Raw genomic sequence first — 17,773 nt, 5'->3', positions numbered from 1 at the left:
TACAAAGCAAACTATTTATAGAACCTTCCTCTAGGTGTTACAGTTGCAGAGTGCCTCTGGCATGTAGTAACATGATGGTGTCCTGGTACTTAGCTCATTAGCATACTAAGATCTCAAAGGGACATCACTCTCAAAGGCAATCACAACAGTGACTCTTTGGAACTCTCTTCCTCAAAAGACAGTGGAAGCAGACTCTTTAAATATTTTTAAGGCAGGGGTAGATAGATTCTTGATAAGCAAAGGGGTGAAAGGTTATCGGGGGTAGGTGGGAATGTGGAGTTGAGCTTACAATCAGATCAGCCTTGATCTTATTGAAAGGCAGAGCAAGCTTGAGAGGCCGAGTGGCCTACTCCTGCTCCTAATTCATATTTTCGTATGACCAAGAGGTCCCACCTGAGACAGGCAATACCACATGTCCCTAAGCTTGCAAGGTTCAGTAATAAGCAGGGAAATACACCCACTGTACTTTCAGGGAATGTACAGATGTGTACACACCTCAGACACTGACACCACCATGCCCTCATAGTCCTCATCAGACGACAAGAGACAGATAATAAAATAAACAACAAAAAATTGTTGGCAGACATTTTTGATGGAAATTATGAAAGGGAAATAGACAAACCAGCCATTCTGATTATGCTGCAGTTTATTTAAATTGATCCAAGTTTTGTCTTTACTTACCCTTCGAGATGCAGATACCAATTGGCTGGTTAAATTTCCCTAGCTTACCCTGTTCTACTTTTTTCAAAGTGCAATGTTTAAAACGTTGCTTTATTTATTTGCTGATGTGTGGAACCTTATATTTCTAAGCCACCTAATTTCACAGAGCACAAAATAAGCTGGGCGCAGTTTGATGTTTAATATTTATGGCTATCAAATGAATGGATCATCGCTTTCTAACAAAACTATTGGTGACTTTCTATCCAATTTGCTGAAGCCCTGAGTTGAAAGCAGGTGGTGTTTACCTTCCTAAACACTTGAAGAAGGAAAACACATTAATTTTCTGTAATAATCAATATTTATGAATTTGATTGGACTTCTTCTCCCGTGCGAACTGGAAGTCAGTCAGTGTTAAATTGCTGAGTGTTGCTTTCCACCTGATCTGACTTCCCACAAAACTATGCAATCTCGGGTGAACATGGCAGATTTTTTGCTGCCAAGGTTGATAGTGAGTTGCAGGGCTTGGTTTTAACTCCTCCACTTCTCTTCCCTCCTTTCATGAAGGCCCCTTTGACTCGTGCTGGAGGCTCCGGGTTCTACTGGTGCCGGCAATTTTCAGGTCCCTCACCCAAAGACAGTGGGCATCACAGTGAGCCCAAACATGACCTGGCCCATATTTGCACTGGGATACTTGACATCAGTAATCATTGCATTACAATTGGAAATGGGAACACCCCAAGTAATGTTTCTCTTCCTAAACCAGGGGTGCTGAAGACAGTCAGAATATCCCAACTACTGGCCCAGTCCAACCCTAGGATTTATTCCTGGTCTGATCAAGTAATGTCAGCAGATGAGTCATCCAGAGCCCAGGCTGATGCTCTACGGACCTGGGCTCCAATCCCACCACAGCAGATGGTGAAATTTGAATTCAATTAATAAATCTGACATTAAAAACTAGGCTGATGGTGACCGTAAAACCATTGTCAATTGTTATAAAAACCCATATGGTTCATGAATGCCCTTTAGGGAAGGAAATCTGCTGTCCTTACCTGGTCTGGCCTATGTGTGACTTCAGATCCACAGCAATGTAGTTGACTCTTAAATGCCCTAGCAAGCCACTCAGTTCAAAGGCAATTAGGGATGGGTAATAAATGCTGGCCTAGTCAGTGACGCCCACAAATGAATAAGAAAAAAAAAATGGCAATGTAAGGGTTAATTATAAGTGGTCTAATTACTATTATAGCTAATTGCAGAGACTGTCAGAATGCTCCTTAAAGATAAAGAAAGTTATATGATAATTCTGGCCCCAAGCTGTGTCATCACAGTTCCTTCTGTTAAATGGAATAACTAGGTAGTATTAATGTTTAAATTGTGTTTGACTGAGTGTAATTTGGCAGCATGTGTTGTGCATTACGAGCTGTTAACCTGTAAATTTGATTAAATATTATTTGATTGTGTCTCTCGCAATCTGTTAATTTTAAACAGATTTTGATGAGCGTTTTTGAATACATTCTGAAATAAAGTCGTGGTGTTTAAATTCAGTGAAATAAATCGCTAGTTTACTGAGCACACAACGTGCTTATTATTGTGGTGTAGTGAGTTCGCACATTGTCTTAGCATTTCTGTTAACTGGGTTTGAATCCAGTCCACATTAATAGTGATGAACATCTCTTTTCTCCAATAGGTGTAAACATTCTGCGCAAAATGATGTGGGACAGTTTTAATCTGATGTGAGATCATAGCACAAAACCTCCCATCATTTGCCTGCATTGAATAAAATGGCAGGAGCAATATTGCGATATTTCTCTGGGATTCTGCCCATGTCCCACTGTAACATTAGTGGTAAACCAGTGGCCAACAGCAGAAAGCTGCTGCAACCTCCGCTTTAAGCCTGACCCTAACACGGCCTGTCCCTTATAAGACAAATGTCAGTCAGAAGGGGGGCAGAGCCAGGTGCCATGAGATCCCACTCCAGAGGCTAAGCGGGGACTCAGCATATCTGGCGTGGCAGTATGCCATTTGAGGTGAACATGCACTATTGGCAGCCATGCCTTTAACTGCCTAGGCCCTAGGCTCTGGAGTTCCCTCCCTGCCTCTCTACTCTCCCTTCTGCTTTAAGATGCTCCTCAAAACCTACCTTTCCTGTTCTAATCTCCTTAAGTGGTTTGTATCAAATTTTGTTTGATAATGCATCTGTGAAGCACCTTGGGGTGGTTTACTACATTAAAAGTGCTATATAAATGCAAGTTGTTGTTGTGAACTGTACCAACCTCCAAGTAGGTGCATGTGCGCACCTGGGAAGCAGCCTGGCCCAAGGGACCAATCTTTTACCCCTTCCCCAATGCCATCCATGAGACAGCTGCAGGGGTGGGTCAGTCCCAGGGAAGCATCTCTGGTGGCATTTGTGCTTGCCTGTCCCATGCTAATTAGGTACTGTCACGATGAGGACTCAACATGGAAGGGCACAGGCAGGTTAATGTTGCAGCTGTTAGTCAATTTTGACTGCCTTTTCTCTTTTGAGATGCTAGCAGACCTGCTGTGCATTCCCAGAATTTGCAAATTATTTTAAGTTAACTTCTCTCGGCTTTACGAGCACAAAATCCAACACACCTAAAAAAAAAAGCATTATTCTGATTATTTTTCATTACATTACATGAACTTCCAATTGCTGTTGTAAAAGTCGGTGAAGAATAAATGAGAGGATATTAAGATATTTTGTCTTCTTCCTCCCCACCCACACTCACCCCTCCATCCCCAGGTCCTATTGAGCATGTGCACTTGACTTTACCTTACGTTGCGATCACCAATCAGCAGGTGAATATGACAGCAGTGGTGTGGCCCAGTACCGCTGGTACACTCACCTACTTCTGGTGGCTTGAAAACAAGACCGAGGTTAGTGAACATTACTGTGAGCTTCAACACCAACGCATGTTATCCATCGATTAGATAGCGGTCAAATTTCACCACAACTGTCTGTTACCTTAGGAGTTCTCCACCTCACAGGGCTGTGGCAGCTCATGGATTGAGTACGTTCAAGGATGAGATCAGTAGATTTATAGACACGAAGGGAATCAAGGAATATGGCGATAGAATGGGTACAGGATCAACTGTGATACTAATGAATGGTGGAGCAGGCTCAAGGGGCTGAATGGCCTACTCCTGCACCCACTCCTATTTTTTAGTGGAAGGGTAGTATAGCAGTTATGCGGCTGGACTAGTAACCCAGAAGCCCGGACTATTGATCCAGGGGTATGAGTTCAAATTCCATCATGGCAGCTGGGGAATTTGAAGTCAGTTAATTAAATAAATCTGGAATTAAAAAAAACCTAATATGGTGACCATAAAACTGCTGGATTATGAAAATAAAACCCATCTGGTTTACTAATGCCCTTTAGGGAAAGAAATCTACCGTCCTTACCTGGTCTGGTCTGTAGGTGACTCCAGACCCACAGCAATGTGAATAACTCTGAAGTATTCAAGCAAGCCACTCAGATGTACCATAGCTGCTACACTTGCAGCAGTTCAAGAGATTGGTTCACCATCACCACCTTCTCAAGGGCAACTAGGGATGAACTGGCCTTGCCAGCAACACCTGCATCCCATGAATGAATAAAATAAAGGTTCTAAAGGCAAAGACTATTGTGCCATTTGAAAAGGAGGTAGATAGGTACAAGAAAGGGTATAGAGAAAGGTAAAGGTCCAAAGAAGTGGATTTAGGGTTGACAGCCCTGGCTATCATCCAAACAGACACAACGGGCTGAAAGATGGCAGACACTCACTTACTTCCTATTTCCTTGGACCTACTACTTCAGTATTTGTCCCTAATGTTGACCTCACTAGGACAGGGCATCCTGTCCAGGCTTGTGTTCCAGCATCCAGTCTCATGTTTGATTGAGCAAATCACCTAAGCATTTTTATTAGAGCGAGTTGGAAGGATTCACTGCATTACCCCTGTCAGTTATTCTATGTGTATCAATGTGTCTGTCATTCAGGCTGATAACAGATTTAAAAGCTTGTCTACATGAAGCAAAGGAAGATTGGCTTTTCAAAAAGGTCAAACTGCAACTTTACATTTTATGTAATTCACTTACACTGCTTGCAACAGTTATAAATCAAAAGAGTGAGCCATTGTGATATTGTATTAATAACAGTAAATGCCCTATTATGGCATTCTGAGGCAGAATTCATTATAACATCTGCCTTGCATTATGTTTCACTGACAAAGATCAGCTAATGCTGTTTTCTTCAATTCCTGTTCCATTATGCTGAGATTTCTCATTTCTTGTTGTTTATTACAGCCCATCATCACCTTGGAGGAGAACGCCTCCTTTACATTCTTGACAGAGGGGATAAATAGCATCACAGTGCAAGTTTCTGCTGGCAGTTCCATTCTACAAGACATAAAGAGTATAGCTGTATTTGGTAAGAGCAAAACGCACTGTTTTATGGATACATTATGGAGGTAATAGATGCTCAGTAAAGAACGTCTACCTTATAGTTTAACCTTACTTCTCTCTTGCATTACTCCCTGAAATGTCTTCACCTTTATGCAGGTTTCCTTTATATTTGGATAAAAATATAAGTTGCCAAGTGCTTCGCATCAGCTCCCTCCACAGTAAGCTGACTTATTCTGGAGTAAGAATTATCAAGGGAAGATTTTCTTCTTAGTGGTGCCCAGTTTTCAGGCAGTGTTCAGGCAGGCCAGAGTGAAAAATGTTGGGTGAGAACCCTTTCCCTGAAGCATTTTAGCAGTGGTCGCATTTTCTGGTGTGACTTTTGCCAAATGCTGGAGTCACCTGTCCAACTAAGGGAAGGCATATTTAAGTGAGTAGGTAATGACAGTTTGACATCGTACATCATAATTCCTGTCATTATGTCCTCAGCAATGCTGGATGTTGCTCCCATCTGTACCAAGCAGGTGTCCAGCATTGCTTGGGAATAAGAACTACAGAAGTAACTTCAAGCGGCCACAGCTGGCGCTTTGATGGAGAAAGAGAGATGCGCCATGTTATTTCCTTTCATGCCGAGCTTTCAGTTTACGAGTGGAAACAGCTGTAAAGCCACAATTGGGAATGCTGCCCGGCCCTTTAAGCTGCCGCAGGTATTGGAGCCCTTCAGCAGTATGCCATTCCCCCTTCACCATGTGGTAAGCTTCAAAAGAAGGCTGCAATATCAACTGGAGCCCACCTTATTATTTAACTGAAGCTGACCACCCAGAACTTGCCAGAGTGGGTGCAAGGTCACTTGGATGTGTGAAAGTCCCACCTTGTCACACTTATACCAAAAATCCCACTGTACAGGACAATGTATGGTGGCATAGTAGTTATGCTACTGAACTAGAAATCCACAGCCCTGGTATAATGATCCTGAGACATGAGTTCAAATGCCACCGCAGCATCTGGGGAATTTGAATTCAAATAATTAACTAAATCTGGAGGTTAAAAAGTGAGTATCAGTACTGGAGACTTGTTAAACCACTGGATTGTGATAAAAAAAAAACATCCCTTTGAAAGGGAATCCTGCACCTAAAGGATAGACCCAGAATGGATCACAAGTATAGCCAATCATCATTGATGGCCATGTCTTCACTGAGCTAGACTTGAAGCTCTGGAAGTACCTCCTTAAATCTCTCCACCTCTCTCTCCTGATTTAAGACCCACCTTAGCACAGGAGTTACAGTAGTCAGTTTTAATGTCTCCTTCTTTGGTTTGGTGTCAATTTTTGCCTGATGTCGCTTCTGCAAAACAACTTGGGATGATTTACTTTGTTAAATATGTTAATGAAAGGCAATTTTTATTGTTGTTGAAAGATTAATTGACTGTGAAACACTACAGGCTGTGAAATTTTTAAAAAACCTAAAAAAAAATGAAGCAAGGTTTTACATCGTTCAAAGAAAGTGGCTCCAAAGCAACTTCAAAAAATGAAAAGTGAAATTGTTTTCTTGTTTTGTCCAAAACTTAGTATCATTAAAACCTGACTGAAGTGTGACCCTGAAAGCCATGATTCTTTTAAAAATGCTGGAAATACTCAGCAGGTCAGGCAGCATCTGTGGAGAAAGAAACAGAGTTAATGTTTCAGGTCTCTCTCCATAGATGCTGCCTGAGCTGCTGGGTATTTCCAGCATTTCCTGCTTTTGTTTCCGATTTCCAGCATCTGCAGTATTTTATTTGTGTATTTTTTTAACAAAGTCCTCCTGCCTTCATCCTGCAGATTCTTACCGCTCATTGCTCCTGTCGTTTACACCAAACTTGGAAGATTACAACCCAGACATTCCGGAATGGAGGCATGATCTCAGTAAGCTTGTCAAAAGAACTCTCAGACAAGTAAGTTGGAGGAAACAAAACACACCATTCTCTCAAGGGAATGATTTTCCTTGGAACTGCTCCCAACATAACTTCACCAGAACTGCAACGTAAACCCCATTCCTGCCGCACCTCCATAAGCATAAGCAGTGGGAGCAACTCCTCGGAGATAACACCTTGCTTATGAGTCAGCGACTCATAAATTGATCTTTCAGCTCTGAGACCTAGCTTGACATCGTGCCAAAGAAGGAGATGTTAGGAGATTCCTGGTGGGTTTGGGAAGTTTTGTCACTCAGGTGTCAGTGACAATATCAAGTGAAAGGAGATTGGGCAATCCCAAACAATGCTACCAGAGCACCTGTCCATTGCACAGTGCAGAAATAATTCACCAATACTCAATACAAAATGGCAGTCTCATTAAGGTCTGAAAGGGTGGTTAGAATGTGGAGCTCGCTACCACAAGTAGTTGAGGTAAACAGGATTTGAAGGGAAGCTAGATAAATATATGAGGGAGAAAGGATTAGAAGGATATGCTGATAGGGTGAGAGGAAGATGGGTGGGAGAAGGCCTTTGTGGAGCATAAACACTGGCATGGATCAGTTGGGCCAAGTGGCTTGTCTCTGTGCTCTAAGTTCTATTTAATTCTATGCAATACTTTGAACCCATTCCATACCGCAGCTGTCTAATACTGCCACAAACAACAGTGTGAGCGATATGACCTGGCATTGACATCCTGCTACAAATATCTGCTCTAATGTGAGCTTCCTCTTCCAAATGTATTTCCTAAGTTACAGGAAAAACTATGGGCCTGCTACCATGATCCAGTGGGACCAGATGAAAGTCTGAACGAATTTCTACAGGATGTGTGCTTTGTGGTACTCGCTTCATGATTTGAGACAGAACCCTTTGAAATTAGCTTCAAGCTCTTTCTGTTACCTGCATCAATTGCTACAGAGTAAACCGACCAAATTAAAACCCACTGATTGACATGCCCTAGTGAAAGCACTCATTGCCATTACTATCACTGCTGAATTAAATGTGCAATTAAAGTAATTCTTGTCAGTGAGTGTGCTAGTTAGTTGCATCACATTCAACAAATGTAACAAAGACCCAGCCAGGTATTCCAGCAAGTCATTGGTATAAAGGAAAGATCTATAATGAGTGATTCTGAGTGACTGTGCTCCTGGTGTGGAGTCTCGTTAGAAGGGAGCAGGTCAGACCGCAGACTATCACACTGTCGAGCGCTTCTGTCATCTTCGTTCCATCTAGCAAGGCTTCCCCTTGCTACAGAGCCTAAGAAAATTATCTTTATCCTATGCAATTAGGGATTTGAACACAACCTTAGGGTTGTTAATATCTGGGACAATAAGGCAGCTAAGGACACTTCTAATTCTTAATTGTTAACTTGGCTCAATTGTTGCTGAGTTCCTCTGAGTCAGAAGATTGCGAGTTCAAATCCTCAACTCTAGGACATGAACAAGTTACTGACAGATGTTGAAACCAATGTGAGGTGTAAAGGTTTGAGTGGGTGTTAAAAATTCCATTGAACTATTCAAAAAAAGAGCAGGGAGTTCTCGTTCCCTCAGTTACTCAAAGTCTTCCTCCAAGTAGCGCCACCAAAATAACTGGCTGTTTTTCTCATTGCTGCTTGTGGGATCTTGCAGTGCAGTCAAAATGGCTACTTCAATAACGCTGCACTTCCATGTAATTTATTGTATGTTTCCGGAAGATTTTATATAAATGCAGTTGTTTCTTTGTAATCATGGAAAGTTAGTTTATTTATTTCTTTGGCAGTGGCAAACACCACATTTCTTGCCCATCCCCAATTGCCCTAACAACTGTGATTTATTCGGCCACTTCAGAGGATAGAAGTCAATGACTTGTGGAGACTGAGCTAGGCAGGAATGGCAGATTTGCTTCCCTGAAGAATATTCATGAAATAGTTGGTTTTGTACAAAATTCCAGAATGTCTCAAGCTTAATTCTCTCTGCTGGCAGCCTAATTACCAAATTTGTTACATTCAATTTCACAATTTGCCATGGTAGGATTATGAACACAAAGTCTGGGTTGCTAATCCAGTACCATAACCATGACACTACATTTCCCTTGTCGTTTAAACTAATGTGGCAGGGGGATGGGAACCAATTGAGGTCAGTTGACAGTGAGGAGGTAGTAACAAAAGCCTGTAAGAAACTAGATAATGAAGTCAGTGTGACTAAGGGGAAGAGCAGGCAGGGAGCAGATGATGAATATAAAGGGACTGGTGGTCTGAGGTGCATTTGTTTTAATGCAAGAAGTGTAGTTGGTAAGGCAGATGAACTTAGGGCTTGGATTAGTACCTGGGAGTATGATGTTATTGCTATTACTGAGACTTGGTTGAGGGAAGGGCATGATTGGCAACTAAATATCCCAGGATATCGATGCTTCAGGCGGGATAGAGAGGGAGGTAAAAGGGGTGGAGGAGTTGCATTACTGGTCAAAGAGGATATCACAGCTGTGCTGAAGGAGGGTACTATGGAGGACTCGAGCAGTGAGGCAATATGGACAGAACTCAGAAATAGGAAGGGTGCGGTAACAATGTTGGGGCTGTACTACAGGCCTCCCAACAGCGAGCGTGAGATAGAGGTACAAATATGTAAACAGATTATGGAAAGATGTAGGAGCAACAGGGTGGTGGTGATAGGAGATTTTAATTTTCCCAACATTGACTGGGATTCGCTTAATGTTAGAGGTCCAGATGGAGCAGAATTTGTAAGGAGCATCCAGGAGGGTTTTCTAGAGCAGTATGTAAATAGTCCAACTCGGGAAGGGGCCATACTGGACCTGGTGTTGGGGAATGAGCCCGGCCAGGTTGTTGAAGTTTCAGTCGGGGACTACTTTGGGAATAGTGATCACAATTCCGTAAGCTTTAAAATACTCATGGACAAAGACGAGAGTGGTCCAAAAGGAAGAGTGCTAAATTGGGGGAAGGCCAACTATACCAAAATTCGGCAGCAGCTGGGAAATGTAGACTGGGAGCAGCTGTTTGAAGGTAAATCCACATGTGATATGTGGGAGGCTTTTAAAGAGAGGTTGATTAGCGTGCAGGAGAGACATGTTCCTGTGAAAATGAGGGATAGAAATGGCAAGATTAGGGAACCATGGATGACAGGTGAAATTGTGAGACTAGCTAAGAGGAAAAAGGAAGCATACATAAGGTGTAGGCGGCTGATGAAAGACGAAGCTTTGAAAGAATATCGGGAATGTAGGACCAATCTGAAACGAGGAATTAAGAGGGCTAAAAGGGGTCATGAAATATCTTTAGCAAACAGGGTTAAGGAAAATCCCAAAGCCTTTTATTCATATATAAGGAGAAAGAGGGTATCGAGAGAAAGGATTGGCCCACTAAAGGACAAAGGAGGAATGTTATGCTTGGACTCAGAGAAAATGGGTGAGATTCTAAACGAGTACTTTGCATCGGTATTCACCGAGGAGAGGGACATGACGGATGTTGAGGTTAGGAACAGATGTTTGATTACTCTAGGTCAAGTCGGCATAAGGAGGGAGGAAGTGTTGGGTATTCTAAAGGGCATTAAGGTGGACAAGTCCCCAGGTCCGGATGGGATCTATCCCAGGTTACTGAGGGAAGCGAGAGAGGAAATAGCTGGGGCCTTAACAGATATCTTTGCAGCATCCTTAAACACGGGTGAGGTCCCGGAGGACTGGAGAATTGCTAATGTTGTCCCCTTGTTTAAGAAGGGTAGCAGGGATAATCCAGGTAATTATAGACCGGTGAGCCTGACGTCAGTGGTAGGGAAGCTGCTGGAGAAGATACTGAGGGATAGGATCTATTCCCATTTGGAAGAAAATGGGCTCATCAGTGATAGGCAACATGGTTTTGTGCAGGGAAGGTCATGTCTTACCAACTTAATAGAATTCTTTGAGGAAGTGACAAAGTTGATTGATGACGGAAGGGCTGTCGATGTCATATACATGGACTTCAGTAAGGCGTTTGATAAGGTTCCCCATGGCAGGCTGATGGAGAAAGTGAAGGCGCTTGGGGTCCAAGGTGTACTAGCTAGATGGATAAAGAACTGGCTGGGCAACAGGAGACAGAGAGTAGCAGTAGAAGGGAGTTTCTCAAAATGGAGACGTGTGACCAGTGGTGTTCCACAGGGATCCGTACTGGGACCACTGTTGTTTGTGATATACATTAATGATTTGGAGGAAAGTATAGGTGGACTGATTAGCAAATTTGCAGACGACACTAAGATTGGTGGAGTAGCAGATAGTGAAGGGGACTGTCAGAGAATACAGCAGAATATAGATAGATTGGAGAGTTGGGCAGAGAAATGGCAGATGGAGTTCAATCAGGGCAAATGCGAGGTGATGCATTTTGGAAGATCCAATTCAAGAGTGAACTATACAGTAAATGGAAAAGTCCTGGGGAAAATTGATGTCCAGAGAGATTTGGGTGTTCAGGTCCACTGTTCCCTGAAGGTGGCAACGCAGGTAAATAGAGTGGTCAAGAAGGCATATGGCATGCTTTCCTTCATCGGACGGGGCATTGAGTACAAGAGTTGGCAGGTCATGTTACAGTTGTATAGGACTTTGGTTCGGCCACATTTGGAATACTGCGTACAGTTCTGGTCGCCACATTATCAAAAGGATGTGGATGCTTTGGAGAGGGTGCAGAGGAGGTTCACCAGGATGTTGCCTGGTATGGAGGGCGCTAGCTATGAAGAGAGGTTGAGTAGATTAGGATTATTTTCATTAGAAAGACGGAGGTTGAGGGGGGACCTGATTGAGGTGTACAAAATCATGAGAGGTATAGACAGGGTGGATAGCAAGAAGCTTTTTCCCAGAGTGGGGGTTTCAATTACTAGAGGACACGAGTTCAAAGTGAAAGGAGAAAAGTTTAGGGGGGATAGGCGTGGAAAGTTCTTTACGCAGAGGGTGGTGGGCACCTGGAACGCATTGCCAGCGGAGGTGGTAGATGCGGGCACGATGGAGTCTTTTAAGATGTATCTGGACAGATACATGAATGGGCAGGAAGAAAAGAGATACAGAAGCTTAGAAAATAGGCGACATGTTTAGAGAGAGGATCTGGATTGGCGCAGGCTTGGAGGGCCGAAGGGCCTGTTCCTGTGCTGTAATTATCTTTGTTCTTTTTTGTTCTTTGTTAACGCAATCAATACAAACAGGAAACAAGGTCCAACAGGCGCTAAATGAATTCAAATCAGCTGCAGAGAGGGTTATGATAACGATTAAGGACGTTTTCTTAGAAATATTATAAAACCAAATCAGCATTTTGAAAATGGCAAGTGTCACAAACCATTTTCATGGAGAGGTCACCATCTCACCAGTCACATTTATATGAAGTGGCACTGTACTGGAGTATAAAAAAACAATAGAAAATTATTATAAATCTTAATTCCATGAAATGGTCACAGAAAAGAGAGCCTTGTTATGGGGAAAATAATGATAAAACTAGCTGGAAAGATCATGTCCTAGATATTAGGCTGTGCAGCACCCACTTTCCAAGCACTAAATGGCCTTCCAAACTTCCAATATGGCAGGCAGGAAGTGCACGATCATTTCCAGATAAAAATGGGCCACCCATTGTACTGGTAAAGGTCAAAGGTTCAGTGTGCAGTGCCGACACCTGAAACAGCTGCGGCCTAATCTTCAATCACACTTTACTGGCAATTTGCCTCCTAATGCTCTCTGAAGTGGCCTAATAAATCACAGCTTTCTGGCTCCATGGAAATGAGGCCTGAGACCCAATAACAGGGACAGCTCAAGCCCCACAGGGGGAGAAGGTAGCGTAGTGGTATTGTCACTGAACTAGTAACTCAGAGGCCCAGGCTAATGCCCTGGGGACATGAGTTTAAATTCCATCACGGCACAATGTGCATCACCATTCACAACTTCTCAGATACTGAAGCAGTCCATGTAGAAATGCAGCAAGACCTGGATAATATCCAGGCTTGGGCTGATATGTGGCAAATAACATTGGCACCATACAATGACCATCTCCAACAAGAAAGAATCTAACCATCTCCCCTTGACATTCAATGGCATTACCATCGCTGAAACCCCCACTATCAACGTCCAGGGGTTACCATTGACCAGAAACTGAACTGGAGTAGCCATATAAATACCGTGGCTACAAGAGCAGGTCAGAGGCTAGGAATCCTGCGGCGAGTAACTCACCTCCTGACTCCCCAAGGCACAAGTTAGGAGTGTGATGGAATACTCTCCACTTGCCTGGATGGGTGCAGCTCCAACAACACTCAAGAAGCTCAACACCATCCAGGACAAAGCAGACACTTGATTGGCACCCCATCCACAAACATTCACTCCCTCCACCACCGACGCACAGTGGCAGCAGTGTGTACCATTTACAAGATGTACTGCAGCAATGCATCAAGACTCTGTAGACAGCACCTTCCAAACCCGCCACCTCTACCGCCTAGAAGGACAAGGGCAGCAAATGCTTGGGAACACCATCACCTGCACGTTCCCCTGCAAGCCACACATCATCCCGATTTGGAACTATGCCACTGTTCCTTCACTATCGCTGGGTCAAAATCCTGGAACTCCCTTCCTAACAGCACCGTGTACCTATCCCACATGGACTGCAACGGTTCAAGAAGGCAGCTCACCACCACCTTCTCAAGGGCAATTAAGGATGGGCAATAAATGCTGGCCTAGCCACATCGCTGTAATGAATTTTTAAAAACTCAGCAATGGTGCCATGAAACTATCATCGATTGTTGTAAAAACCCATCTGGTTCGCTAATGTCCTTTAGGGAAGGAAATCTGCTGTCCTTACCTGGCCTGGCCTACATGTGACTCCAGACCCACAGCAATGTGGTTGACTCTTAACTGCCCTCTAAAATGGCCTAGCAAACCACTCAGTTCAAGGGCAATTAGTGATGGGCAACAAATAATGGCTTTGCCAGCGACGCCTACATCCCATGAAAGAATTTTAAAAACCCACCAGTCAGGTGCAGAGATTGATCTCTGTGCTCTCCTGCAGAATGTCCAGGCTAGGGTTGACCAACATTTGACCCGTTGGCCAGGATCCGGCCCGCCTAACGTTTCCAACCAGCTTGCGGGTGTAAACTGTTCCCGGGGCTGTTCCTCATCCTCCCCGTGACTGGAGATGAGAAATTTCCCTTTGTCAGTCTGACTTTTAAACTACTGTGCTGTCAGTTTCACAGGTGACAGCTGCTGACTCTCACAGTTGCAGAGAGCGGGACGCTCTTTTGAAGTTCTTTTAAACGACTGTTCTTTTAAAAAAGATCGCTGACAGTTTCACAGCTTGCAGCCGCTGACATTGGGAACAGCCGTTTCCCAACAGACTTGGGGTTTCCCGGCCGGCTTTTTAAAAAAAAGTCAGAACCTGCTGGAAAACCCCGAGTCTGTTGGGAAACGGCTGTTCCCAATGTCAGCGGCTGCGAGCTGTGAAACTGACAGCAATCTTTTTTAAAAGAACTGTCTTTTAAAAGAACTTTAAAAGAGCGTTCCGCTCTCTGCAACTATGAGAGAGAGAGAGTGGGAGAGAGAGGGGTTGGAGAGAGGGGGAGAAACAGGCAGGGAGGGAACAGAGAGAGAGAGGGGGAGAAAGAAAGGGGGGATAGAGGGAGAGAGAGAGGCAGGGACAGACAAAGAGTGGGGAGAGAAAATGGGAGGAAAGAGAGAAAGGGGGAGAGACAGATGGGGAACAGAGTGGTGGGGAGGACAGAGAGATGGGGGGACAGAGAGCATGGGAAATACTAAGAGGTGAGCAGGAACCACTGGAGACATGGGGGGTGGAGAGAGGGGAGAGATACAGAGAGAAGGGGGGGAGAGGAAGAGAGATAGACAGACAGACAGATGGGAAGAGAGAGAGAGAGAGAGACAGAGATGCACATTTGTTGTTATTAGAAGTTAAATTTTTAATGACGTTATCTTTCGAAATTTGCTCGGCGGAACCCCAGGCCGACCAAAAATCACAATGTAGCCCTCCGCCCGAAAAGGTTGGACAACCCTGTTCTAGGCCATTGTGTTTAGTTTCGCATCGGACAGAGCCATGGTAATAAGCATGGCAACAACCTGCATTTCCATAGCACCTTTAATGTAGAAATATTTCCCAAGGGACTTCAGAGGAATACTATCAGGCAAAAATTGATGCCAAGCCAAAGAGGAAGACTTGAGAATGGATGAATAAAAGCCTGGCTGAAGAGTTGGTTTTAAGGAGGATCCTAAAGCAGGGGAGTGGTGGAGAATTGGAAAGGTTTAAGCTGGGAATTCCAGAGCTTAGGGCCTAGACAGTGACCGGAATTTTTCCCTCAGCGGATGGGAGCCGTCCACCGACTGAAAACTCGGTGGTGAACCCGCCTCCGCCTGGCCTGGGGATCTAGATTGTATTTTGCGTTCCACTGGCCTTTAATTGGTCTGAGGCGGGACTTGCACCTCATTGAGGCAGGAAGTCCCACCTAATGGAGCTGCTGGCCCAATCTGCAGGCTGGCAACTCTTAGTCCCAGCAGCGACACGGGGAGCAGAAGGTAAGATGTCGGGGACCCCGGAACAAAGGTAAGTTTTTGTTGCCTCACCAGGGGTGATCGATCGGGCCCCGACAAGGCAAGGGTGGTTGATTGGGGGGAGGGGGGTTCTTGTTGAGTGTTGGGGATGGTTGGGGCAGGGAGGGTGGCCCTCCATCGGGCACAGGTTGCCTGATCATGAGGTCCACCCCTCCAAGGCTGCCAGAAAGCCGCCTGCTTTTGTCAGGCGGCTTCTCTTGGGCCTGGGGTTCCCGACCGGCCATGGGTAAAACCCCTATGGTGGCGAGCGGAGGCCTTTACGTGGCCATTAAAGGCCAAGTAAGGGCCTTGATTGGCTTGGGGTGGGCGGGCTGTTTTTCGCCACTGCCGCCTTGCATAAAGACCATCAACTCTGTGTTAGATCACTCTCTGCACTGTGGTCAGAATTAACAACCAGCTATAGAAGAGGCACTCATAACTGTTTCAAATCTTGGCCTGTTTATATCTTCTGTCAGAATGCACATTTTCCATAGGACAAATGGATACTTATAGACAGTCAGCCAATTTCATTTAATACATATAGCTGCAGAACCATTGTAACTCGATTACTAGAAGCAGTGGGACTTTTTGTAGTGCTAGTAAATGTTAATGTGAATTTATTAGGTAGTGCAAAAAATCATCCTTTCCAAGCAAAATAATTCTAAGCATGTCAAAGTCTGGCCTTCCTTATCCTGCTGCTCTAACTAATCCTGCAAAAACAGGACCAACTAAGCAGTTTCTGCTCCTTTATCTGTTTCACCCCCAGCATAAGCACATCAAGTTCAAAAGACAAACCATGATGTAGCAATTAACTCCTCTTGCAAGCACTGAGCAATTAAAATACACAATGCCTTAATGAAATATATAGTAGCTGTACATTTTTACAAAATGTCTATGTAATATAAATGATTGTCTGCTTTTGGGAATTACGTTTTTTTAAAATTAAAAATTATAAGGAACTGCCAGATGTGAAGTGTGCCTGTGAGAGGTCTCTGCTGAGATAATGAAGTGTGACTGTGTGCTCTCCAGGTTACAGCTGTGCCTGAGCACCAGATGTTGCTGGCAATCCTCCCTGGTTTGCCAACTGCAGCAGAGCTCTACATCCTCCCACACCAAGGTGCCGCAGAAGAGAAATTAAATAGTCTGGATTTAGATCAGGTGAGTCACAATTTGTTCCGGTAAGTTTTAACTTTTTCACAAATCAGATAGTGAATCAGAGCAAAGAAAGAGGCAGCACGTGGGTTTAATAATCTATAAATAACTTTAGGGCTACAGTTATTTGGCACCTTCATATCAACGTGTGCATTAGAGTCAGATCCAGACTGCACGAAGGTAAGCCTCCTTAACAATGCAGTCTCACATCATTTCCAGTGATTGAGGACTCTAGAAGAAGGGAGATAGATATAAAGTTAACTTTAAGAGCTTTAGAACAGAGATCAAGCAGGAGAAATGCTTTCACACAGAGAGTTTTAAGGTTGTGCAATGCATTACCCGAAATAATGTTTGAATAGAGACCGTTTCAATGTTTAATAGGGTAGATGGGTGGTCTAAGGACTGAAGAATAATGGGTCATGGGATTAGGGTAGGCACAAGGGATTAAGACTACAGTTTAATGACATAAAGATAGGTGTCATTGTGTGGATGGAGCATAAAATTATAAAAAGATATTGATAGATTAAGTGATTGGGAAAAACTGAGGCAAATGGATTTTAATGTGAGTCATCCACTTTGCACCAAAATGGATAGAACAGAGAGCTTTGTAAATGGTGAAAAACTAGGTCCAAGGAGACCTATATCTCTATCGTCTCTTTCAGATGAACCATTAAACCGAGGCCCCTTCTGACCTCTCAGGATCCATGACATTATATCAAAGAAGATCAAAGGAGTTCTCCCCACTGTCCTGGCCAATATTTATCTCTCAACTAACATCATTAAAACAGATTATCTAGTCATTATCACATTGCTGTTTGTGGAAGCTTGCTGTGTGCAAATTGTTGTCTTGTTTCCTACATTACAACAGTGACTGCACTTCAAAGGTACATCATTGACTGTGAAATGCTTTAGGGTGTCCTGAGGAAGTTAATGGTGCAATATAAATGCAAGTCTTTCTTTCTTGGTGCTTCACACAATGAATTACTTCTGGGAAACAGTGTCTTGTTATTCAGCAGTCATGCAACTTCCCCACAGTTGGCTCGAATTGCTATCGGTGTGTAGTCAAGACTGGGCTCCAGCCATAATAGTCCAGCACATACATTACCACT

At 43.8% G+C, this 17,773-nt stretch overlaps 1 protein-coding gene across 1 annotated transcript in view; it reads left to right on the top strand.

Annotated features, from left to right (window-relative positions):
• Nucleotides 1-17,773, top strand: part of LOC137380971 (VPS10 domain-containing receptor SorCS1-like) — a 1,096,116-nt gene that overhangs the window by 1,058,635 nt on the left and 19,708 nt on the right. The window contains exons 20-23 of the mRNA XM_068053386.1: nt 3,419-3,552; nt 4,959-5,082; nt 6,871-6,983; nt 16,542-16,670. Of these exons, the coding sequence (XP_067909487.1) occupies nt 3,419-3,552; nt 4,959-5,082; nt 6,871-6,983; nt 16,542-16,670 (500 nt within the window). The remainder of the gene's footprint in view (nt 1-3,418; nt 3,553-4,958; nt 5,083-6,870; nt 6,984-16,541; nt 16,671-17,773) is intronic.

The sequence above is a fragment of the Heterodontus francisci genome, chromosome 20, assembly GCF_036365525.1.
Source record: "Heterodontus francisci isolate sHetFra1 chromosome 20, sHetFra1.hap1, whole genome shotgun sequence".
Lineage (NCBI taxonomy): Eukaryota > Metazoa > Chordata > Chondrichthyes > Heterodontiformes > Heterodontidae > Heterodontus > Heterodontus francisci.
Note: the sequence above shows the minus strand (reverse complement) of the source record. Positions and strands in the feature narration are given on the sequence as shown.